Source organism: Bison bison, unplaced genomic scaffold (assembly GCF_000754665.1).
Source record: "Bison bison bison isolate TAMUID 2011002044 unplaced genomic scaffold, Bison_UMD1.0 scf7180017864460, whole genome shotgun sequence".
In the NCBI taxonomy this organism is placed as follows: domain Eukaryota; kingdom Metazoa; phylum Chordata; class Mammalia; order Artiodactyla; family Bovidae; genus Bison; species Bison bison.
The window spans coordinates 2,054,263-2,080,573 of record NW_011495022.1 but is presented as its reverse complement, the minus strand read 5'-3'; the positions used below and the strand labels follow the sequence as shown (position 1 = coordinate 2,080,573).

General features: G+C 38.6%; 1 protein-coding gene across 1 annotated transcript in view; it reads right to left on the bottom strand.

The window, feature by feature from the left end:
- Positions 1-20,539, bottom strand: part of TTN (titin) — a 275,334-nt gene extending 254,795 nt beyond the window's left edge. Inside the window, 12 exon segments of the mRNA XM_010859754.1 lie at positions 2,769-2,906; positions 3,382-3,519; positions 5,489-5,620; positions 7,111-7,248; positions 7,892-8,044; positions 8,601-8,916; positions 12,981-13,225; positions 13,320-13,405; positions 13,869-14,156; positions 15,587-15,790; positions 18,039-18,142; positions 20,335-20,539. Of these exon segments, the coding sequence (XP_010858056.1) occupies positions 2,769-2,906; positions 3,382-3,519; positions 5,489-5,620; positions 7,111-7,248; positions 7,892-8,044; positions 8,601-8,916; positions 12,981-13,225; positions 13,320-13,405; positions 13,869-14,156; positions 15,587-15,790; positions 18,039-18,129 (1,929 nt within the window). The 5' untranslated portion in view covers positions 18,130-18,142; positions 20,335-20,539.
- Positions 20,540-26,311: the final 5,772 nt, after the last annotated feature.

The window sequence follows — 26,311 nt, the reverse complement described above, 5'->3', positions numbered from 1 at the left end:
TGAGGTATTTTTGAGATAAAATTGGGCCTTTAGTGATCACAGGCTTCATCCAGCTCTCCTTCTAGGAAGCCACAAACAACCTAATCTGCCTTGAAGAAGGATAGATACCATTTTCACTTTAGATTGCATCTTAAAATAAACTGTAAGATACATGTGAGGATTAGGTGGTTTAAGTTAATTTATCTGGTTGTTTCTTTTTTCAAACCACATGGGCCGTAAGTTGACTTTAATTTTAGAGATGTTTTAAAATGTTACCATCTTCAACAGATTTATATTTGTTTATATAAATAAATAACTTTGCCTGTAAAATGATTATATTTACATTATATCTCATCTGAATCTTTCAACCAGACTATGAAATAAATTGTTCTATTTTAATAATGAGAAACCTTAGGTTCAAAGAAACTGTCACTCACCAACTGACATAGACGGATGTCATTCTTAATTTAAAACTTATGCAGAAAAAGAATCTTAACTATGATAAGGTATTTTAAATTGGGGAAGCATTTATATGTTTTTTCTGGGTTAACATATTTCAATTCTATATACATACGCTGGTGGACCCATACCCTCATTTTGGTGGACAATCACAAATGAATATTCTAGGCTGATAGCCGCTTTTATTTCTTTCTGACTCTAATATCCCTCATATTTTTCTAAACTAGATAATCAGGAAGATTTGGACTAGAATTGGAGATCTCAATTCCTATCAATTTAAGCTGAGAATAATTAGAATAGTGTGATTTAATCTGACTTTTCATAACTAGAAATGCTGTTCCACTGAAAGAACTGGACTGAATCTAATTGGCGCTAATGTTTTGTTGATCAGTTAAGCAATTAAAGGAACAGCAGGAGCACAGTGACTCCTGATAGATGAAAAGGCAGGAGAACTGATGATGAAATGGGATGAAACAATGCTTTTCACCTGCACTGCATCAGTTTTCATCTCCTTAGGAAAAAGATGCATTTGTTCCTACTTAATAGCAAATCCTTTTCTAGTTCTTGGAGTGTGGCTGATTCAGTAGATTTTGCACTAGTAACTATTATTTTGGGTGTAGACATTTTCTTAGCTTCCATTCTTAGGTAATTTTAAATAGCAAAAATAAGATAGTCAAATTTGTGGGATTCAGAACAAACAAAATAATGAGATTATGTTACGTATTGGAATTTCTGATGTCAATGAGACTTCGAAAAGGTTGATATGCCATTCAAAATTAGACTTGAGTGTGGAGTAAACGTCACTCAGTCATGGCTGACTCTTTGTGACCCCATGGACTATACATATAGTCCATGGAATTTTCCAGGCCAGAATACTGGAGTGGGTAGCCTTTCCCTTCTCCAGAGGATCTTCCAAACCCAGGGACTGAACCCAGGTCTCCCACGTTGCAGGCAGATTCTTTACCAGCTGAGCCACCAGGAAAGCCCAAGAATACTGGAGTGGGTAGCCTATCCCCTTTCCAGCAGATCTTCCCAACCCAGGAATCAAACCAGGGTCTCTTGTACTGCAGGAGGGCTCTTTACCAACTGAGCTATGAGGGAAGCCCAATATTAGACTTTGGTAATGTTTAACAGCTCATCCTAAATTGTGTCTTAGGAAAAAATCCAAAGATGTAAACATAGAAAACAGCATTGAGGGAAATACAGAAAGGAATGTTATGATACTAAAGAGATTGAAAAGCTTTAGTTGCTAATATCCAGTTACTATATTAGCAATGAAGAATAAAATCAGGTGAATAGTTTACTCAGTACCCGAGGCATGGATTTATGGGAAGAAGGTTAATTCATGGAAATTTCATAGCCACAAATAGATGTTATAAACAACATTTTCATAGCTTGTGTGTATTTATTCTGGTTGGATAACTGCTTCTCAAGATTGTAATATGGCATCTTGTTCAGTGTTAGTGAGAGTAACTATAGCAGGCACTATGATTTCCTCAGCTTCTTTTCTCATCTGATATTTGCAGAGAGAAAAAAGATAAAGTTTCACATGATGAAAATTATAGGTTATTTCTTAAAATAACCCCATACTATACAACGCAAGATACTGAATTTATGAACCCCTCAAAATCTATATCTTAACAGTAAAAGTCATTATTTACACACACACACACACATATATATATATATATTTTAAATGTCCATGGCATTTCTTAAAATTAGCCTGCATGAAATTTCTTTTTTTCCCCATTTCCCATGATTTCATGTTTTATTGTGGTAAGTACACCTAACATGATGTCTACTCTTTAAACGCATAATATAGTATTGTTAACTCTAGGCATGATGTTGTTCAATAGATCTCTAGAACTTACTCAACTTGCATAACTGAAACTTCATACCCATAAAACCAAGAAAAAAACACATTTAAAAGTGAAAAAAATATATTCATAAATTGACTACCTTAATGAAACCCCTGCTTTTAGTTTTGAATAGTCCATGTGTACAAGTCTAAAGATAAAAATACTATAATTTTATACAGTCTGCATGCAGTTTCCATCATCAACTTCTGGAGAATTCTAGACATTAATAATAAAAAGTGGAAAATAATAGTAAAGCAGTCAGTGAGGAAAGGATTATGTAGTAATATTAACAACAATAAATAATTTGTTATTTAATTTTCCAATTGTATAACTAAAAATAAACTAGGTTAATAGAGTCTCATAAGAAATTCTGAGACTTGGTATTAAAGTATTATAATAGAGGATTTCACATGAGATTTAGTATAAGTGTATTATAACAGGGGATTTCACACTTGGAATAGCAATAATCACCTTTCCATGAGTAACTTGGATTTGTTCTTGTCTAGTAGCCATTTCTTCTCTAGTTCTCAGTATTGTTTCTTGTTCTTTGGCTTTAGCAGTAGCAACTGCTATTGTAGACAAGGCAGTTTTCTCAGCTTCCTTTCTCATCTGATTATCACAGTAAAATCAAGTTTAAATTGCACAGGGCTTTAGATGAATATGGAATGACCCTTCCCCCCTCTTAGTGGGGATGCAAGACGAAGTTATTCAGGGTTAACTACACAAGAGAAGTTAACTTTCACTGGGGCAGTGTGTGCACACACTGACTGGGAATCACAAACCTTAGAAATGTTAACTACAAAAAAAAATCTCCAGATGATTCCATATATTGCTTTCTAGAAATCAGGCTAATCTTCATGCAAAGGATAATGGTGAATAAAATGAATCACAAATGTTACAGATGAATGAAAATCAAAGGTGCAGATAAAGATAATGAGAAAAAGTCATACATTCACCATGTGGTTTTTAGTTGGGGATTCAAAAAGGAAAATACAGATTAATAATTCATATCACATCGCAGTTAATGGTTTACTCGAAATTAGTTTAAAGATGAACTTTTCCCATCTTGAATATCTGTATTCACCTTTTCGTGAGTTACTTGAACTTGCTCTCTTTTGGTAGTGATGCCTTCTCTAGTTCTTGATACTACATCTTGTTCTTTGACTTTGGGTGTGGCAACTATGACTTTAGGTACCACTGTTTTCCTAGTTTCTTTCAATATCTGGTCATATGATTAAAAAAAAAAGGTGAGAAAATGGTCATTAAATTTCATTCAGCTCTAATTAAAAAAAAGGTAAGTCAAAGTTGAGAAAGGAAGAACATTTCTTCCTACTCAAGGACATTTTGTCATTTGAGTTGCTTTGATCATCAATATTGTTTCATTAGTAGCAATATCAAAGTAAGTTCAGTCTAAAACAAAAAAATATGATGAGCAATAAAAGGATGCATTATCCACATTATTCTCATAATTTATGGGAAATGCCAATGGAGCCATCAATAACACATAACTTTGCATTATATCAATTGACTTGTACACTGGAATCTTCAATAGAGACATGTTAAATATTAAAATGAATTATAATATTATATTAGTAACAATCCAAAGGAAATACAAAAGTTAGGAATGAAAAGTGGTGGTGAAAGCTAGACAGATAGCAAAAGGTTCTTGAGAGATTGTGAAGCTTCCCGTGTGAGTTATAAGAAGAGGAGAAGGTGAAAAAGTGATCATTTTAAGACCCAGGATGAAAATGTAGGTGGCTTGTAAACGGAATGAAACAAGAGTGAATTTCACACCAGCAAGAACTGTCACCTTTTCATGAGTTATGTGCATTTGGTCTTGTTGTGTGACAATTTCTTCTTGGGCTCCCAGAATTGTTTCTAGTGTTGTGGGCTTGGCAGTTTCAACTACCACCATGGACACAGCAGCTGTCTCAGCTTTCTGTATTATCTGATTTTCAGAGTAAAGTAAAGGTTTGAGTTTCAAAAGGCACAGGAGAAATGGTGAGTTAACTTTGTAACATTCAGGAGGATATAGAATGCTTAGTGGTGAGAGAGGAACTACCATGGTTCTGTTTTAAGGGCCTACACTTGTGTTTAACACCCAGAAATGGACTTCTTTTCTGCCCACCTGCCCCTTAGTAAATTGTCTTGGAAACTGAAAAGTCCTCATCTTTGAGATATATTGACACATTAGGGAACTTAGTGAGTACTCACTGGCAAATGGCTAAACAACTACGGTTACTGAACTTGTCAGTTATCAGCCTTGCAATGGCAACAAGGATTTCTATGCTCTTGATTATGCAACTTAGGTTCTTGTGCACTCAAACTCTTTCACTCACTGTAGGAGAGAAAAGTTCATTCAATGGCCTCTGACCAGCCTTTTAAGTCTGAGTTGCGCCTTTTAAAAAAAGTAGTTCTGAGATGAACAAAAAGCTTGAGATTAAGAGAGGCTGGCCAAGTTGGAACCACCTCAATGTCACTGAAATCTACTTGAACATGAAAGAATCTATTTGAACAAGAAAGGGCCTCTTCCTAGACCCTTTAAGGCTTGATTCAATACATGGGAGAGAAGTTGATTTTGGTGACATTGAGGTTGTTCTAACTTGGGTCTATGGCATAAAACCAGCAAACACGTCTGCGTCACTGTCGATCAACCAGGAATTCACTTTTTTCACAAGTACTGGTTTTCCCTGTCGTTGAAATTCCTCACTTTCACTTGATATTTAGTTGAAGTGTTCATGGCTGGTGTGTGTGTGTATGGGGGCGGGGGGGGGGGCGCGGTGGCGTGGACATGCATGCATGCCTTACAACTATGTAAAGTTTGTGTGTTACAGGTTAAGTGCCCAAGGGCTTGGGCTATGCATGGAAAAACTGATTGTACCAGTGGGTAACTAGGCTGGAGTGATCACTATCTTCTGGTTAAGTGTGCTCTAGAAATGTCATTGATGTGCCCCAAACTATTCTAGTCGATAGGTAATCTTCTTGAAACTGATCAGTTGAGTGGAAAATTATGCAATGAGAGCAGAATTTCCATCATGAAAGAATTTCAATACTAGACATAGAGAAACAACAAAAAGAAAACATACACAGAAGACTCCTCCACTTAGAGGTTTTGGTTAGAGGGAACATGTAGCTGTCTGGGATGTGATATTTGTCAACAAATTACAAGGCATTTACAAAACTGGACTTACTGTTTCTTGAGTTATTTGTTTTTGTTCTTGTTTTGTAGTAATTTCTCCAGTTATTTTAGTTTCTTTTTCTTTGGCTTTAGCTGCGGAAATTACTACTTTTGGTACAAATGCTTTTTCAGTTTCTTTTCTTATCTGAAATCAACAATAAAAACAAACCTTATTGTCTGCTGATCTCTAATGAAAGCTGACATAATGTTTAATAAATATAACAAAATAGGAAATCAAAGAAGTCCTTTTCCAGATGCCCACTAAATGAAATGATCTCATTTTCATTAATAGAGCCATGCTCTTTGTCTAAACCATAAGTTATGCTGCTCAGAGAAAAAGAAATGGATTCAACACCCTTTGCTTTGAATTAGAGAGTGTAGTCTTCTTTAAAAAGACTTCCAATGTTTATAAATGTGTATATGGCAGTATTATTCTGTGCCACTCTGTCATCTAAAGGAAATCCTAGAGCATAGGCTATTAGAATGGAAGACTTTACAAGTAATACTGTCCGATTCTTTTACAAATGAAAAATCAAACATAGATGATTTGTAATCCACATTTATACAATATTTTTGCATTTGCTTTGAAAACGTCCTAAATATTATGAAGGTTTGGAATATCAAGACTTAACCTTTCTAAAACTGAGACATTATGGGGAGAACACTTTTGTCCATATCCCGGGTAAAATGTTTTCCAAACCCTTGTGAGTTAAGTTGCTTCAGTCGTGTCCAGCGTTTTGCAACCCTATGGACTATAGCCTGCCAGGTTCCTCTGTCCGTGGGATTTTCCAGGCAAGAATACTGGAGCGTGTTGCCATTTACTTCTCCAGGGCATCTTCCCGACCCAGGGGTCAAACCCACGTGTGTTAAGTCTCCTGCCCTGGCAGGTGGTTCTTTACCACTAGTGCCACCTGGGGAGCCCAGGAAATACTGTGTTTGGATCTGGACACCTAAGGTGTATGCGAGGGGAAAGTGGGGTACTTGGGGAGGGGCAGTTTTCTCCATTTTCCTCTTTGTCATTTTCAGCCATCATCACTGAAATTCAGGATCTCAGGGTTAAAAGAGGCTTGGAAGTTATCTTCCCAAACCACCCCACTGACAATCGGCAGTGCCGGCCAACAGCCCTATCAGGTGGTCTTATCTAATCTGCTCCTGAGTGCCTGCAATCACGAGGCTGTCTTTTTCGCCTTTTGTCTGGTCATTTGACCTGAGAGGGCCAGATTCTCCACCTCATTTCAAATCCATGCTCAAATGTTTTTCCAAAGACTCAGGAAGCAGTTGCGAAGCTATTTTCAAAGCACTGTGGGTTCGGTGTCCTTTGCCGCTCCTCCCAGTTCCCGCTTCAGCATCTGCTTCTCCCTCCCTCGTAGTCTCACAGGTAGTCAGTGCATCTCCACGTCAGTGTAGAAGAGACCCCTGCTTCCACTTCCAGTGTGTGTTCCCGGAGCCCCCTCTTGTCTACACAAGGGAAGCATTTGGGGACTCTAAGAGACTTTGGTGTCTAGTACCCAGGGACACAACCACATTGTGAATCAACCATGTTGCCCACAAAACACCTTTCCCTGTAAACAGCACTATCTGGGTTGACACTGATAACAGCAGCAGCAACAATTTCGTATCAAAAACCATCTTCACCTGTTCATGAGTTACGTGCACCTGCTCTTGTTTTGTCGTAATTACTTCTCTGGTTCTGGCTTTTAATTCTTGTTCTTTGGCTTTATCGGCGGCCACTACCACCTTAGTTACAGCAGTCTTCTCTGCCTCCTTTCTTATCTGATTTTCAAAGGGGAGAGAAAAGAAACACTGTAATGTGCCTTATATAAAAAGGTACAATGATAAATCAGGATAAAGACATAAATGTCACACAGGAGAGGATAAGGAGGAAAGCTAGAGTGATTTTAAACTATAACAGAAAATCTATTCAAATACGAGGTGGGAAATTATCTTGGATTTATAACACCTTCCAGCCATGAATCAAATGTCACATAGGTTTTGAGGAAAGTAAAAGCAAAGCTCTTTAGGGAAAGCTTAGAGAAACGTTAACGGTAGCCCTCAAATAATGGCTTCCCTGCCTGGATCCTGGAAAGACGGAGCTCTGGATGGACCATTTTGGAACTACAGCTCCAGGTGCTGGGTACTTTGTTTGCTCAGCTTAACCTCTCAGCCACCCTTTACTCATCTTAACTCAGGGATGCCCCTTGTCTGACCTCCTGAGAGGTACCTCTTACCTGCCTAGCTGCCTGACAGAGACCTGACACAGAGTATTTATATCGTGAACACCTCTGGTGTCAGACCACCAGCTCAGAATGTCCTAAAAGTCTGGGCCGTGGAGGGCTCAGCCCTCAAAACAATCTGAACCCTGGTTCAGCCTGGGAAATCTGCACACAGAGCTCGGTCTGCGCGGCCGCACGCCCACCTGTTCATGAGCAGGTTGGATGTGCACGGCAGTCGTGGTTGTCCTCTGAGCAGTCTGCTCTACAGCGCTGATAACTGGTTCTCTCACTCTGGCCATATCAACAGCAGCAACAACGGTGGCCACAGCTGCACTTTTGTCAGCTTCTTGTTTCACCTGGATGGGCAATGAGCAAGCATATTACCTTCTGAAATGACGTGCCTAGTAGAAACTGCAAAACACCGTGGAAACGAAGTCATCAAGAGTAAAACAGACACATGCATGAGCACCTATCACCGTGAAGAGAGATACGGTATGTATTGCTAAACTCTACATTTATAAACATCTCACAGAACACAGCTTTTGTGGAGCTTCCCAGGTGTCTCTCGTGGTAAAGTGCCCGCCGAGAACTGGGTTCGATCCCTGGGTCGGGATGATTCCCTGGAGGAGGGCATGCTAACCCACTCCAGTATTCTTGCCTGAAGAATCCCATGGACAGAGGAGCCTGGCGGGCTACAGACCATAGGGACGCAAAGGGTCAGACACAACTGAAGTGACTGAGCATGCATGCACGCAGAGCAATTTCACAGAGTATAAGCCACATTTGGTTTTCACTTTCTGTTGTATTCTTATGTTCGTATGCATCTTCCTTCAACCTATACAGACTGTTTCATGGCAGGATTCTGGTGGGAGAAAGCAGAACAGGAAAGGAAGGAGGAAGCTTCAGCAGTACCTCTGCAGCCCCAGCGGCGGCAGCTCCTGCTGCGAAGGTAGTGCTGGCGGCGGCGCCTGCAGCTCCGCTGATGGTCACTTGCTCCTGGATCCCGTATCTCCCTTCCCATCTCTCCTCTGTCCTGATCTGAGTAGCACTGGTCACCGTGGTCTCTCTCATCTCAGCCTCAGATGAAGCCACGTAGCCCTCTTGCTTCCAAGGCGGGGGCACTTCCGGGCCTGGGGGCATGGTGGGTGTCTGAGCCTTCCGGACGAGTAAGGGAGACTTGACGGATCTGATGGGGGATGTGGAGATCCTCCCCGCCGGAGACACGGACCTGAAAGTCAAATGGCAGAGGTCAAAGAGTGCCAAGGCAAGGAACTACTCTCTGGGTCATTAGATTTGAATGAAGGAAGAACAATCTGGAAGTGTTTAAGGCAGGGTTTTAAAATCCATGGCTCCGCATTGAGCCATGTATGGATCTTAACCTACACAGAGACAAGTACTATACTTGAAAGTAATTTGTTTTAAATTTCAGTCAGCCTTATTCTCATCTGCTGTAATTCTGTATGAGAATCAGATTTAATCCTCAAGAATTCCGTGCCCTGCCCTACCATTTCATGTTTAGAAAAGTCAAGACAGCAGAAGGTCTTTCCTCAAAACACGGTTAAAGAAAGGGCACTCGGAATATGGTAACATAACTCTAAATTTCTCTGTACTCCCAATTCTCGGGGGCAAGGGGATGTCAAACAGGTGAAGGAAGCAAGATTTCTGTAATCAACGTACTTGTGCAACTTGAGGTTAAAACACGATAAACCTTTCTCATTTTCTTGTAAGACTTCCCACAGCCTTCATCATGCCCCTCATGCCCTTGTGAATTGCAAGGCTTTCACATTAGTCATTTTGCAGAATTCTAGGGCTATAGCTGTGCTTTGGAAACTGTTCTGGTCCAAGTGTGGTGCACTGCTGTCTTAAATATCTTCTGTATTTGTTCACCCTCACATCCTCATTGTATTGTACTCTGAACTTCTTTTGAATATCCTTATAGTGGATAATTTGAAACCTATGGATTCCATAATTCCAAGGTGGCTCAGTGGTAAAGAATCCGTCTGCCAATTCAGGAGACTCGGGTTCAATCCCTGGGTTGAGAAGATCCCCTGGAAAAGGAAATGGCAACCCATTCCAGTATTCTTGCCCGAGAAATCTCACGGACAGAGGAGCCTGGCTGGGGTCTCATAGAGTCAGACACGACTTAGTGACTAAAGTAAGGATTATATAGTTTTTGGTTAAACTGATAGTTTCTTCCAAAACAGTTTTCATCATTTTTTATTTGTGTTCAAATGCAACAGCATCAGCTCAAGAATCTGGGTACTGAATAAATCTATCTACAGTCAAAATAAGAGACAGCTTCTAATTGACAATAATAATTCCAGGCATCAGTCAACTATTTTAAGATGAAATTTTTCATAATTTAATTTTTAATTGATAGGGTTTAATATACTTTTCCCTCTAGGTGGCAGTATTGCCTTATCATTGCATTTAACTACTTCTGCATACAGGAAAAATGTTTATAAATGTATTCTGACATTACATAGGGTATTTAACTTATATAAATCATAAATAAAACAATTATTATAATTAAGACTCAAGGTACAGTTGATATATAAATTGTAGAGTAAATTAACAGTACATTACAATATTGATGAGTTTCATGAAGAAATGCTTAATCATTTTCTTGAAGAAGGGTTTTTTGGGTGAAAATCAATTTACATTTTATAAATGGAGTTGTAATCAACAAAAGGGAGATGTAGGGGAACATGTCTCTATTTTGAAAGTGACTGCCTTTGAACATAACAAAGACCAGTTTAGAATAATGTAGGGTTTACACTAATTGAAGAAAAGCAAAGTGACGTGTATTTCCAATTTTCGACCTATGTCTTGTTCTTGCTGTCCTAGTAAAATGGGTCTAATTCAAATAGACTTAAAGACATGATTAGCATGACATGAATGATTAGCAGCAGGTTGCAGGTAAGCCTGTAACTGTGAAAATCAATGTAATTTGAGTCATTATAGGAAAGTGCTTATTTCTGCTCTTACAAAAAATAATCATCTGGTCACAGCGAGATATAATGCACCTTATTCAGTGAAATATGTTTGCCTTACTTTACAACAAAAATCAAGATTCAGGAAATTGTCCATCCTGTATAACTGTTATTTTCTCCAGAAATTGACATTTTAATTTCTTAATCATTTTAAAGTAAATTTGGGGGGCTAAATAATTGGAATTGCTATTAATGAATTCTCAGTACTTCTAAGACAGTCAAAACGCTCCACAGAATCAGGGAAACTCTGTAATTCTAAATGACTCTTGGGCTTGGATTAAATATATGGTGAGGTTGTTATCTCCTTCAGCAATCACATTTGGCCTGTCTTGTGATTTTGTGGTGTGCAAACTTGGAGTTAGCCTGAAACAGAACACTTTTAAAACTTGATAGCCAGACCCATTTTAAAAACTGAGCTTTTTGGCCAAGGCTTCACATTAGTATTTATCAGTATCTTTAATTTTTAAAGTGGGCACTATAATAAAGACTGGAAAATATCTAGCATTTCCCATATATTTGCTGGACATTGACATTGCCTCTGGTATGAAATACTTGTTATTTTCCACTTTTTTCATTTGTGTTGCTTGTTTTTCCTTTAATAATTAGTCTGTGGAAGTTCTTGATACATCTGGTATATTAGAGCTTTGCCATGAAATGTTGCAAATATTTCTCCCAAGATCTACTGTTTGTATTTGCTTATTTCTTATGGGGTCTTAGCCAGCATCAACATGTTCAGTTGTGTAGGTTATGCATGCTTTCTAGACTTGTACCGTTCACACTGAAGGCCTTGTATGTTTGCTTTAAATATTTTATGGCAGAGGCAATGACATATCTTGAGGAAGAGGCATCCTTAAATTTTTTTTAACAAATGCGCTATTTGGTGTAGCAATGATTTTGCTTTTGCCATATACAAATTTTTGTTTTTATGTAGTTGAATCTGTAAATCTATTTTTAAAAGCTCTGCCCAACAAATGTTTTCTCAAATTTTCTCCTCATTTTTCATGTTTTTTTAATTTTTTAGAAATTTAGCTCTGTGGTCAACATGAAACTTATTTTGTAAATGGTGAGAGATACAGGTTTACATTTGTTTTCTCCCAAATGGATAGCTAATTAGGCCAGCATTATTGTACAAAATATTCTTTTCCCCACTGAACTGAAAAGTCACTTGGATTAAAAATTGAATGTCCTGGGTACCTGGATTAATTTGTGGATCCTCTGTTCCGCTTCCCCATGTACATTCTATTTACCAATATCACACTTTTTGATGACAGTAACGTCACAATAAGTTTGAATATTTTTTGAATCAACTATTAACTTATTCTTTTAAAATTTTTCTTGGCAGGGGAACTTTCTCTACATTTAAAAAAATTTTAATTGGTCAAGAAACACTGTTTTTTTTTATAAAAATAAAACACACAAACTTCCCCTTTTACTAGTTTATAAAAAAAAAAAAAAAAAAAAACCTCAGCATGTTAAGCTAAACCTCAAAAGTTCAAATTTGCTATGGATAGTTTACACTTGCTGATATAGTTTCTGAGTTCTGATGATACATGCTTACTTTCTAAAATATCTCCATATTAACTAAGCAAAGAAATCCAGCTTATATTCTGGATAAAATAACATAAGCACATGCAAAATATTTAGAGGGTTTTACTTACTATTAGAGCATAAGAACATTTGTATAACTCCTATTTAGAAGATTCCTTCAACTAATTATCTCATTGAACCCTCACATCTTGAAATCATTCTTCCTATGATTCTCTATAATTTACAAATGACATGACTAAGACCTTAAGCAATTTAACTTCTTTAAACTTCTTTAACTTCTGGTCACCTATTTAAAAAATTAGGGGTGATACTTCTTAGAGGTTGCTATGATTATTTGATGAGATAATATACACAGAGTGCAATCGAATGTCTGACAGAGAAACTGGTCAATATATATTAATATTTTATTATTACAATTATTCTGTAAGTCACATTTTAGCCAGTGATCAAGAAGACTGAACCCAGGGCTTCCAACCTTAAATTCTGTGCTCTTCTCATCTCACTGTGCATTCTCTTAGCTCCTACAGCAGATATTGAATGGCATACAAATAAGATTGTAGAATTACAGCTTATAAAGTTTTCCAATTTACCCATGGACAGTAAAGATTTGTGAAAATCATAAATGATATCTTTTTGGTTTAACTCTTTTTATCACACACAACATTCCTTACTCCTTCCTTTTACATCTCTTCTTATCAGATTAAACCTAATTAAAATGCATAATGACCTGATCTCTCTTAAAAAGCTTTACCTGACAGGAGATGGAGTCGGTGCCCGCACATGTCTGACAGGGGAAGGGGAGTGTCTTATCGGCGATGGGGACTGCTGTCGAGCCAACTGTGCTTTGGCAGCAATGGATGGTGGTGTGGGAGACCTTGATTTTGGTTTAGGAGGTATCCTGGGAGGTGTTTTATGTGGCAGCTGTTGCCCAGCGGCACCATCTATGACCATCTCAACTGCTGCAATTGATCTGGCATCAAAGTGGGCCTCAATCTTCTGCAAAGAGAAAAACAAAGACCATGGTGAGGAGAAATAGTTGGCGAAGCAACAATTTAAAAGGCAGTATATATAGTATATATTTCAAGAAAACCTTTTCAATTCGAGTTTGTCGTGTTTCTGAAATCTGAGCAGTCGAAACAATTGTCTTTGTCCTTTTAGCGGGTACTACTTCTTCACCTGTAGGAAGGGAAAGACAAATATTTAGGAGGGAGCACAAGGACCCAGTTTTAAAGGGGTTATGTTAATTCTGACTACAAAGTCAATAGGATTTTCTAGGTATCCCAGTGGGGAAAATTGCAGTAAGATTTTGATTTTGTATAAATAGAAATTAGGTTTAAACAATGAAAATATTTATTATTAGATATGAGTTTGCTTAGAATCCTTTTGAAAAATTTCATTATTTGCCAGTAATTTGAAAATGTAGATGACTTAACTGAAAAACTCCAATTTCTAGTGGTGTTAAAAATTACAGATTGCTTCAATTATTCTAAACTCCTCCTTTTCATGGGTATTGAAAAGCCAGCTTTGATTTCAGCTCACAGTATTCCATGACCTCAGAGGGGGGGCAGGTGGACCCTGGTCCCACTTGGTCCTAAATGTCCCCTCTCCCGCCTCCTGTTCCTCGACCTCCGGGGCATACCTTGAACCAGTAATTCGGCAGTGGAAGTAGCTCTTCCAACGCTATTGGTTGCATTTACTGAATAGGTGCCAGAGTCTTCTGGGTATGCTTCTGCAATCAGTAAGCTGTAGAGTTCGCCTTCTTGTGAAATTTGAAAATCAAGGGAGCTCTGAATTTCGGCTCCGTCCCGGTAGAACTTCACCACAGGTGTAGGGATTCCAGTCACTCTCACTTGGAGTCGCACTTGGCTTCCTTGTCTCACAGTCATGCTCTGCAGCCGTTGAGTGAAGTTGGGTGGTGCTGTCTCCGCTGCAGCAGAAGGGTAGAGAATCAGGACCAGTGCCAGTAGGGGTACTCCCAACAAGCTATTTTTAAGTAATCACAGCTTTGTTTCCGAAACCAGGTCATGACTTGCTGACTCAAACATCCTTGACTGTCCTTGAGCCCAGCTCATCCATCAGATGACCGCAAGCGTGGAGCCAGGAGGTGGCAGAGGGCACCCACCACCATACTTTATTGTTTTGTTTAGCTGTTCTAGGTCACCACATTTTAAAAATGTTATCATGTTATTATATTTTTAGAGAATTTTTCCACCAGTTACTCCCAACTTCACATCTAGCACTTTTTAATATGTTAAGGTAACTTTACATATTTCAGTAGGTTGCATTAAAATAAATTCCAATGGTTGGTTTGCTGGATATATCTATAACTTACAGAATCATTATTTTAATTTAAACATAAAATCCTAAATTGGTTCCAACTTAATCAATATTCAAATAACTCAAATATTTACTTGCATTTAAAATGTTAATCCAAACAATGACACGCTTTAATGTTAGTTATGCTACAGAAAGTGGATTTTTAAAATTATGTTGGAAGTTTTTAATAAAATAAATGTGAATGGTGAGTGGGATTAATTTTGACATGTTTTTGAGTAATAAACAATAGCAGATGCTGTCAACCTTGTGCATTGTCCCTTCTGAATTTTCTGGATAAAAGTTAAAGTTCATACCTGATGTTCCTTCTGTTTTGGTCAATGATAGCCCTATACTTAAACAGTGCTAAATACATAGTTTATTGAATAAACATATGTAATGTTATGCAGTTCATGAAAGATATTGTTCTGTAACATGTAAAGTAGTGTGATGTTCTGTGTATTAATATCTTACAAAATAAAGGATGGAGAAAAATGACAGAGGCCATAAAGATTGGGTGGTAACTTTTATGGGGAAACTGTGTCATGCACTTGAATCATAAATTTGCCCTTTTTCTATGCTTACAGTGCAATTTTTTTTAGAAATAGGAAGTAAATGAAGAATTATTAAACACCATAGCCTAGAGTAGTACTTCTTAAATGGGTAGTCTGTGGACCACTAGCGTCAGAATCATAGGTGCCTGTTAAAGTGGGAATTCTTGGAGATACGCATATTTCCTTAGTAGGTGTGTACACAAGGCTCCAAGCCTTTCTACTTGCTCAGAAACACAATTTTTAACATGTCCTTAGTCTACCTTTAGGTGCTTGATACATGCATAAAGGAAGTCGTTCTCAGCCACTTTTTGAGGAAACTTACATTCCACAAGACAAACAACTTTGCTGTCAATGCAGCGTCCGGGGAGCCCTGCTCTGGATTCCAGCTGCTTGTGCTCACTAGTTCTTGGTGGACAACCCCCACCCCAGGTCCTGGAGAGGCCTTCTGGGCGGCGTGTTTCAGGGGATGGGCAGGGCCCCTCCTGCCTACCTGTCACGAGAAGCTCAGCAGTACTAGTCGCTTGTCCAGATCCATTGGTGGCTCTCAGGGAGTATCGTCCACTGTTGGCTTTTGTCACGGCGGGGATCGTCAGTTTAGCGCGGCCATCGCTAAAGGAGATCTGCACGCCGGGCAGAGTGGAAGTAGAAATCACCTGGCCATCCCTAAACCAGCTCACCTCAGGAACTGGGAAACCTAGGAAACAAAGAATTCATCTTTATGTCTGGGGCACTGCCAAGCCCTCCATTCTGTCCAGTTATGTCCACTCCCTTATCTTAAACCACAAAAGCGATCCAGAGTGTTATGCTATTCCATGACAGTGGAAATTTGACAGCTGTGTGAGAAAAGTACAAAGTTGCAGACCATTAGGAAGGTCTGTGGGTTCACATAGAGGCCAGCACCTTCATTTTACAGGGGAGGAAACTGAGGCCAAAAAAATCTCAATAATACTTTCAAGGTCCCCCAGCGGGCAGTGGCACACAGAGGGCTAGAACTGCCATCACCTGCCCTCCTGCCCAGGGGTCTATCTAAGACAATTTAATAGACATCATTAAAATCATAAAAGAGATTTATTAAAGTGAAGAGCCAAGGAAATTCTGAGAAAAACAGTGACTGCTGTCCTCTTCAAAAACAAATAAGAACAAAAGCAGCAAAGGGATCTGAAAGTTCAGCCTAACAGGCACAAGAGGACACGCTCATCTCTTTACCTCCTCTTTGGTTACGGGGACACAGTCTGCCTGACGTCTCCTGCCTTTCAAACACACTTCAGTAAAAATGCCATGCTCATACAGTAAGAGGCTAAGCTGAACCCAGTCTTTCAGAACAACATGGATACTTGGAGTCACAGGTAGAAAAGTACAGTTCTCTTTACCCACCATGGATCGTGGCACTAGGGACTAAATGTATGCGGCTGGATGTTTTAAATACACTAAAATTCAGCATTCAGAAACATGAGGCAAATTCAGAGCATGGTTTATTCTGCCTTTGGCATGAAGGTGGATGATCTCTTTCAACTGAGGAAGTGAAGATGAGCAAGAGAAACTTTATCTTGTTGTCTTTACATTAGTCAATCTCCCACTGTGGCCGAGTGAATAGTTTATTTGATGAATTCATAGGTGTCAAATATTTTCAGTGGTGTTTTCCTAAGAATTTTACTAGCATAAAGTGTGAAGGAACAAGAAGCTTGTGAGGAAGCCAGATTCCATTACTCCACAAGCAGGTGAACTTCCCAGTAAAGCTACATGTGATCTGCTTGTTCAAGAGTTACTGAGTGTTACAAGATGAATAAGTAAATTATTTGGAAGTCAGTCAGAGTTTGTCATGTATGAGAAGAATTGAATGGGTCTCTATATACATATACAATAGAAACTGAAGAATGATTATGATATTTATGTCAAATCATATGATATGTCAAAATATCACATATGGTATTTGTGTACTATAAAAGTGTTACCCAGTTATGAATAAGATTGGCACATAAAATAGAAAACAAAATGTGGAAAGAGAAAGGAAAAGGAAATCTTATTTTATATCTTTATTATAAGCCATAAAGTTAAAAAAAAAAAAGAGGAACCATGTACCATGGAGGTGCATCAAGCATCTCCAACTTTTAATTCATATCTTACATAACCAATTATATTACAAAAGGAGAAAATGTGGATTAAATAATTTTCAGATTATTTACAATATGGTTCATAGACTACCACCATTTTGTCACATGATGACAGGTCCCAGAAATCTTCCATTTTCAAAATCATCCTTTAACTGAGTTATAAAGAAAAAAGAGAAGGGGAAAAAATGAGACAAAAGAACTTTCTATTAAATATAATTCTAGGGTTAGTGTTTGTTTCTCTTTAATACGTGAAACTAGTGTCAGATATTATTTTGGAGTTTCATTTCAAAATGACTGGAAACTCTTTTCACTGACTAGAGATTGAGAATACAAGAATGAAATACTTAGGAGTTAGCTCGTCACTGAAAGTTCTGCCTTTGAGAGAAGTCAGTTGTCTTGTGATTTTCCACGTGAAACCACAGAGGCTCAGGCACACGGAACAGTCAGCACCAGGCTGCTCGCCCGGTAGCTCCATGACCGGCCCCTATCAGTCTGGAGTACTTGGCTTCCAGTCTGGCTCTGCAGCTGAATCCAAATATAGAATGACCAAATTTGGTCCTACTCAGAAGCTGGATTCTGACAACAGTTTTAATCCAATGCTAATTATTTTGCTTTGTGGAATTATAAATATGCAGAAAACATTTTCTAACTATTATACTGTCAGATTTTGTCAGCACTCTGGGAATGGTATACTCTTATAATGACCCTTCCAGAGAGTTGGGCCAATTTCACAAAGTGAAAGCAAGGCTTAGGCTTAATGTTGAGTCCTACAAAAAAGTTAACAGAGAGGAGGCACAGAAGACAGAGGAACATGCGAATGTGTGAGCTTACCACTAATGTGAGCCTCAAAGGTTGCGGTACTACCCTCCAGTACCACAACGCTTTGTAACGGCTGCGTAAACGTCGGTGCTTGAGTTGCCATCTTTTCAGGCACTCTGGAAAGGAAGAGAAAAGAAGTTAGAGGGTCACAACTGAGGGCCATTGTGGAGCTACTCTGTCGACGGCAGAAACACACATTTTCCAAATGGGTTGCTTCTCAGATCATCTGTGGGCCCAGAGTGGTCTCTTTGGTGGCTTGAATTTGGCTTCTGAGTTGATCTGCAGCTTAACAGAGTAAGCAAGTCTAAGGGGAGACGGAGGAAAAAAATTGAAGAAAGCAGAGCAAGGAATGTATGCTAGTGGTCAAAGAGGGCAATTCAGTTTTATGAAAGGTGGGAAACCCGGGAGAGAGTCAGGAGAAAGGGAAAGCTGGAGGAAACTAGGGATCATGACAAATAAAAGCAAACGTGTGAAAAGTATAAAATGAATTTTTGCATCCCATCAATGTCTGAAGGAATTATTTTTTTAAAATGTCCTTCCTCCCAGGATTTTTCACACACTGTTATTTACAAAGTTGACACAGATTCAGGCATTATGAATTTAAGTAATCCAGGTAAATGTTTGAAATCATAACCAAAACTAAAAGTTTAAACTTTATAATTTCTTTCCTTATTTGAAAAGTTTTGGAAAGCTTTGTCAACTAAGCACAAACCCTCTGTAGACAGCATACAGTGCTTTTTATTTCTTAATATTTCCTCATATTGTAATTGCTCACTAAATGTTGCTACTGCTGACGTAAATATTCACAAAGTTTAAATTTAACTGAGCAGGCCAAAATTTATTACAGATCTGAAAAATACTGACTTGAGTTCTTAATAAAGAACAAATGTCCAGAATGCAAAAATGGAAGGCTGAGTGAAGTGTAGCTGAAGTGAAAGCTCCTATGCTTTTATAGCACAAATATTAAAAAAAAAAATCAAAGAAAATAACATGAAACTGGCAGTTAAGTTCTTTTGTTAAGTGCAAGAAAGTATTTTGCCTATTAGTTTTAGATTACGAGAAGCATTTTCTGATGCATAAATACCTTCTTATTCAACATCACTATTCCACTATTCTGACATAAAAAGCAGATTCTCAGCTGTCAACTGTTTCACTGCTAGTGTTCATACAATTCTGTATTAATTAAAAGCTTATGGAGCAATACTTTTTCTAGTCATAATTACTGTCTTGTAACTTTTTACTTGAGTTAAAAAGAAAATAAAACTAGAATTCTGAGACAATAACATTTATATTTGAAAGATTCTGATAATATCCAAAAGGTTTTTTTTTTTTTTTTAACTGTTGCCAAGAATTCCTTAGTGTAGCATATTCTCTTTAGGACACAAAAACAATTTTTTGTGGCTCACGTTTTCTGTTTCCGAGTGAGTGCATCTTCTAAAAATAGCTGTATTCTTGTACCATTTATATACCTATGTATTTATAGGCATTTACAGTTAGTCATCTAATTTCAGGAAGATGAGAAATCAAGGCATAATTTGAAATAAGTCTCTAAAACACTACTTCTTGTCCTTAACATCAAACATTTATTTCATATCATATAATTTGATAATGAGTTAAATTAAAACACATAATGAAATTCTGAGTGTTTTAGAAAACAATTATATAGCTCTTCTTGTTTTCAAAATTTCTAAATATATTGCAATTAACTGGCCTAAAGGGGTCTTCTATTCCCATCATTTAGGTAAATTTGTTGCTTTAGCACTTGGTCTTGAGAGACCTTTGTCTAACTAGGGCTGAAGGTAGGCATATAAAATGTCATGCTCCCAAAATAAACTCTTCAGCAGATGACTGACAGCAGGCAAGTGTTCTGTCACCGCTCTGCAACTGATACCTCAGCAGTGGATTCCCTTAAAAAGCCATCGGGTGTAGCTGATACCACATGCATTTTATCAGAGCTATTCTTGGTGTGTCTCACTTTATCACTGAGTAATATAACCTTGAACATTCTCAACAAAAAAAAGTCCATAAAAGACGCAAACGTTTTACATCATTTCAGACCTCAACTTTTAATACTTTTAGAATTAAATACTTTTAAACAATTTGAATCACTAACTGCTGATATGCTAAAACATTGAACTTTTTAAAAGAAAAGCGTTTACATATTTTAAAACAGAAGTTAAAAGCAGAGTAGATAGCACCAAGTAGTCCGACAAACACCTTCATAGGCATTGAGCACACAAAGATAGTAGGGAACTAGAAACTAACAAGGACGGGCCTCTACGAATAAGAAAGAAAAGATGCTGCTCACCTGATTTCTCAGGAGTGCCCAAAAAGGGTGGGACTAAGCCCAAGGTTGCTTCTGAAACGACGTCCTATTTAGAGTTGGTTTTTTCGACCATCTCCAACATGAATCGGTGAGCCTCTAACTTAAAAACAAAACTACACAGTCAAGACTGTGTAGTTTTGCTTTTCTATGCAATCCCTACACCCGAGGCGAGGCTGGGAATGCACGACTGCTCAAGAGCCAGGGGCGGGTCGGGTCTTATATTTGCCACATCTGCTGACAGCCCCACGTCTCAGGGCAGGGCGCCGGCTGATTGGCCGTCCGAGGAAAGCATGATGGGAGCGGGGCCTATTTGGTAGGGGTGCAGACCACCTGTTCTTCTGATTGGCAGTGCTAAGTTTAGCATCTCCAAAGGGGCTTTACCAAGGAAACAACCGTACTTAAAGAATAACTCTGTTGAGGCCTGGGGAAGAGCCCTTGTCGCCCCTGATACTATCTGAAAATATGAGTCCGAGGAGAATTTTTAACAATAGAAAACACTTGTGGGCAATTATACAAAACAGTTCCAAACCTGAGGACTCTGCCCTGAGTCAGGTCTGGTGCCTGTTCCCTTCCCCCTTACAATCAACCAAATGGACCTGTCAATCATCACAAGCAGATGAGGGAGTTTATCTCATGCATAAGACTTCACCTTTTTTTTTTTTTAAAGAATCAGTGTCTAAAAACCTCAGCAATGAAGAGAGTTAATTTATGCTATCTTCTCCAGAATCTACTTGTGCTTTGCAGAGTTAGGCCAGTGTTAATGAGCTGTGTGTTACAGCCCTGCAAGAAATAACAGTTGAAAGACAAAATCTGAACCTGGCTTAAGCTTAGCCTGTACAGTGTAATGATTTCTTTTTTCAGATTCCTTTTTTTTCTGGCATTAATATTTACAAATATACATGCACTGATCCTTACTGAGTAGCCAAGTGTTTTGTTTAAATCATCCATAGGGTTCTTTTTTAGGCACATGAAAGCTGCCTTACTAATCTCTGGAGTTTGCTGTTACTAATGGGAAGTAGTTAGGAGATGATATAGTTGCTATTTTAAGACTGAATTTAATTTCAAGCAAGAGATATTTCAAATACAAAAGAGCATACCCAAAGAGCTTTATAATAGTTCAGCTGAGAGATTTGTAAAGCTTCACTAAAAGGGAAGAAAATTGTCTTGTTGATAATAAAAAAGACTTTTCTTAATAAAATAGACTAAAATTTTAAATTTTAAGTTAAGTTTATGTCTGTAATTAAAATGTCCCCTGCTGTGGAAGGCCATGCATTAGATTTTTCAACTTTCTGAGTTGTGATTAACTTATTAACAGGGCTTCCCTGGTGGCTCAGAAAGTAAAGAATCTGTCTGCAATGCAGGAGACCCAGGTTCAGTCTTTGGGCTGGGAAGATCCCCTGGAGAAGGGAATGGCTACCTACTCCAGTGTTCTTATCTGGAGAGTTCCATGGAGAGAGGAGCCTGGCAGTCTACAGTCCACGGGATCACAAAGAGTCACACACGACTGAGTGACTAACACATTTGAACTTATTAACACAAAATAGCACTAAAATATACTGGACAACTTATGTAATATAGTTATATAGACAAGGTGACATATTTAAACATTTGTTTTATTTTCTTAAGTGGTGATATCTATATTGCTGGTATTACTTTTCCCACTATAGATGCTATCTGCCAAAATCCTGTTTGACTGCTTTACTCAGAAACAACTAGTTTCACGTTACATATAATTCCCAATTACAGACTATGTTACAGGAAACTGGCCAGTCATAAAGCAAAGCAAGACCAGAAATGTCATGTGATCTTTCTGATTTGCAGTGTTCACCAGCTGGTTATCTGTTTAAAATGTGTTTGTGCACGTGTGTGTATGGTGAGTCTGTGTATGTATATACCCTCTTAGATTCACTTGACCTAATGTGAAGCACGTTAATGTGTTGTTAGGTTTGCTAGAACCGAAATCAAACCACTTTAATTCTTATGGGAATTAGAGGGAGTGAATAAATAGAATCTTGAAGCGTATGTCATTTTGACCTGGTGTAAAACTGAGAGTTCAAGAGCGGGGAAAGTGGACCATATGTATTATAGACATAAGGTCAGGTGTTCTCCAAAGCTGCTTACCTATTCACTGCTGTTGGATGTTTTTAGACTTTGCCGCATTATCAAGATACTTGCCTTTTGGCATGTCCATCCTTATATGACATTCAGAGCTAAGAAGGAAGGAAGAAAAGAAGGAAAGGAAAGGAAGAAGAGACCAGTAGGTAAAGAGCTAATTTACTACTCTGGCAAGAGGCCATGTTATTGGATTAGTGAAGAACAGTGGACAATACATGGTATTATGGTAAGCATTAGTTTTAAAATGAAATCTTCCATAGTTGTAATATAGTAAGCTATCCCAGTGGAAACTAAATACTACTCAGATTGGGGGAGCTTGCTGATGCAGTAAGATCTTAATTTATCACCCTAACAGTGGAGAGGAGTCCCAAAGATAATCCAAAACAGCTGATAATTCAAATATAATGCCTACTTAGTTTTGGAATGCGTGGGGTGATTCGCTTTTTGAACATTATAGTCAAGGTTACTCAATAAATAATTAAGTATATGCTCAGTGCTGAATAATGTGCTAAATTATTATAATTTGGGATTCTATCATTGCTTATTTACTCAACAAACATTGCTTATTGAGTGGTGATTTTTGCCAGGCATTGTGCTAGATGATGGCTAAACAGTGGTGACCAACAAGAAGTTCTGGTTCCTGTACTTTTGGAGATTATGGTCCATATAAACTCCTAATAAATTCTCAGTATTCTACAACTGAAACCTGGACTAGGATGTGTGTAAAACTCAGGTAGTATCTCCATCTACACAACTGTGGTTGTTGTCAGACTTTATTTATATTCCATAGGACAAGTTACCAAAGGAAGGACTTACTGGGGGTTATTTGAGAAATGAATACAGTTTTTAAGGCTAATGTAAGAGTCATTTCTGACAGAAAAGAGTAAAATTGATGTCTCTTATAATCCATTAAATTTGTGTGTGTGTGTGTGTGTGTTCTTACTGTATTAAACACAACTCAAGCACTGTGATTATAGCAATATGTGCGACAGAATCTCTGCTCTCAAGGAGTCTGCATTTTAGCAAGCACAGTAATATCTAGTAAGAGATTATAAAGTCCCTTCCACTCATAAAGTGTTTCAAAGTTGAAATATTGCCTTATCATTGAGCTATTTTTACATAGGGAAGTAGAAAAGCAAATTCAGGAATTGCATAGGAAAGAATCTGCTGACCCAAAAAACCCATTCTGATGGATTAAGATCTGTGGTCCTTGAATTACAAAGGGAGGCAAAGCTACAGCAGAGACATGGGAGCAAGGAAGTGCTGCTTGAAATTCCAGACTTCTCTGTCTGATATTTTACTACCTCTAGTTACAACTGCCGGAGAAGGCAATGGCAACCCACTCCAGTACTCTTGCCTGGAAAATCCAATGGACGGAGGAGCCTGGTAGGCTGCAGTCCATGGGGTCGCTAAGAGTTGGACACGACTGAGTGACTTCACTTTCACTTTTCACTTTCATGCATTGGAGAAGGAAATGGCAACCCACTCCAGTGTTCTTGCCTGGAGAATCCCAGGGACGGTGGAGCCTGATGGGCTGCCGTCTATGGAGTCGCAGAGAGTCGGACACGACTGAAGCGACTTAGCAGCAGCAGCAGCAGCAGTTACAATTGCTTTAGGAGTAAGATTGAATTAACTGGCTTTCTACAATTGTTTACAGGTGTGCTAGTAGTCACGCACACATTTAATGGCACCTTAAGTACAAAAAGTTTGTTTTAGACACGTGTGGCACTTCTATCAAAATAAGAAAGATCAAAAAGTTGTTCTTGTGTTTCTTGGTAGCCCTGACTCCAGGGACATGTGGCATTTTACTCTCACCCTACACGGGCTTAGGCAGCTCGCTTGAATCTCAGAGTCTCAGATTTGTCAGTTGTAAATTGGGGATTATAATATCTACTTCAAAGGGTTTGGGGGGAAGATTAAATGACAGAATGAACATGACAGGGTCCAGGACAGTGAGAATGTGACAGATTATAAGTATTTAGTTTGTTTGCTGCTGCCAACCATGACATAAAAGAAAATCATTTCTGTGTTTGGTAATATTAATTTAATCCATTATCTACCCAGCTGAATATCCAAAATAGTGTTCTCCAAGGAATCTTTGAAAAATCTAAAATTTAGCTCATAGAAACACATCATGTCTGTCCCTGAAGGATCTCAGAAGGTGACATGACATTTATATGCGGAATTAAAGCAAAACTCAAGAACTACTGGTATCTTAAAGAAGAAATAAGCTGGGTTTCTGGGACCTTGGCATAGGAAACCTTAAACCAGATCAAACCCAACCACAAGCAGATGCTCACAGGTGGTGATATTATTGTCAAATAATAAGCTTTACATACACCAAAAAGAGATAAGCTTATTTTATCCAGTAACTACTGCAGGCACAGACCTAAGGATTAAGGGCTCTTTTGGGGCCAAAAATGTCTTTGGAGATGAAAAATAAGTTTTGTTCCAAAAAACATTGCAAAAATGAAAAATAATAGATGTTTATCACATGCCTACCAAAAAAAAAAAAAAAAGAAATGTTAGCTACTTTAGTAGTTAACATGTATTTTTTTGTCGGCAAGTGATCAGTTCATTTCAGTCACTCAGTCGTGTCCAACTCTTTGCAACCCCATGAACCACAGCATGCCAGGCCTTCCTGTCCATCACCAGCTCCCGGAGTTCACCCAAACTCATGTCCATCGAGTCAGTGATGCCATCCAACCATCTCATCCTCTGTCGTCCCCTTCTCCTCCTGCCCTCAATCTTTCCCAGCATCAGGGTCTTTTCAAATGAGTCAGCTCTTTGCATCAGGTGGCCAAAGTACTGGAGTTTCAGCTTCAACATCAGTCCTTCCAATGAATATTCAGGACTGATCTCCTTTAGGATGGACTGGTTGGATCTCCTTGCAGTCCAAGGGACTCTCAAGAGTCTTCTCTAATACCACAGTTCAAAAGCATCAATTCTTCTGCACTCAGCTTTCTTTATAGTCCAACTCTCACATCCATACATGACCACTGGAAAAACCATAGCCTTGACTAGATGGTCCTTTGTTAGCAAAGTAACGTCTCTGCTTTTTAATATGCTGTCTCAGGTCAGTCGCTCAGTCATGTCTGACACTTTGCGACCCCATGAACCACAGCACACCAGTCCTCCCTGTTCATCACCAACACCCGGAGTCCACCCAAACCCAAGTTCATTGAGTCAGTGATGCCATCTAACCATCTCATCCTCTGTCGTCCCATTTTCCTCCTGTCTTCAATCTTTCCCAGCATCAGGGTCTTTTCCAATGAGTCAGATCTTCACATCAGGTAGCCAAAGTGTTGGAGTTTCAGCTTCAACATCAGTCCTTCCAATGAATACCCAGGACTGATCTCATTTAGGATGGACTGGTTGGAACTCCTTGCAGTCCAGGGGACTCTCAAGAGTCTTCTCCAACAGCAAAGTTCAAAAGCATCCATTCTTCAGTGATCAGCTTTCTTTATAGTCCAACTCTCATCCATACATGACCACTAGAGAAACCACAGCCTTGACTAGACGGACCTTTGTTGGCAAAGTAATGTCTCTGCTTTTTAATATGCCATCTAGGTTGGTCATAACTTTCCTTCCAAGGAGTAAGCATCTTTTAATTTCATGGCTGCAATCACCATCTGCAGTGATTTTGGAGCCCAGAAAAATAAAGTCTGCCACTGTTTCCCCTGTTTTCCCATCTATCTGCCATGAAGTGCTGGGACTGGATGCCATGATCTTAATTTTCTGAATGTTGAGCTTTAAGCCAACTTTTTTACCCTTGTCTTTCACTTTCATCAAGAGGCTTTTTAGTTCTTCTTAACTTTCTGCCATAAGGGTGGTGTCATCTGCA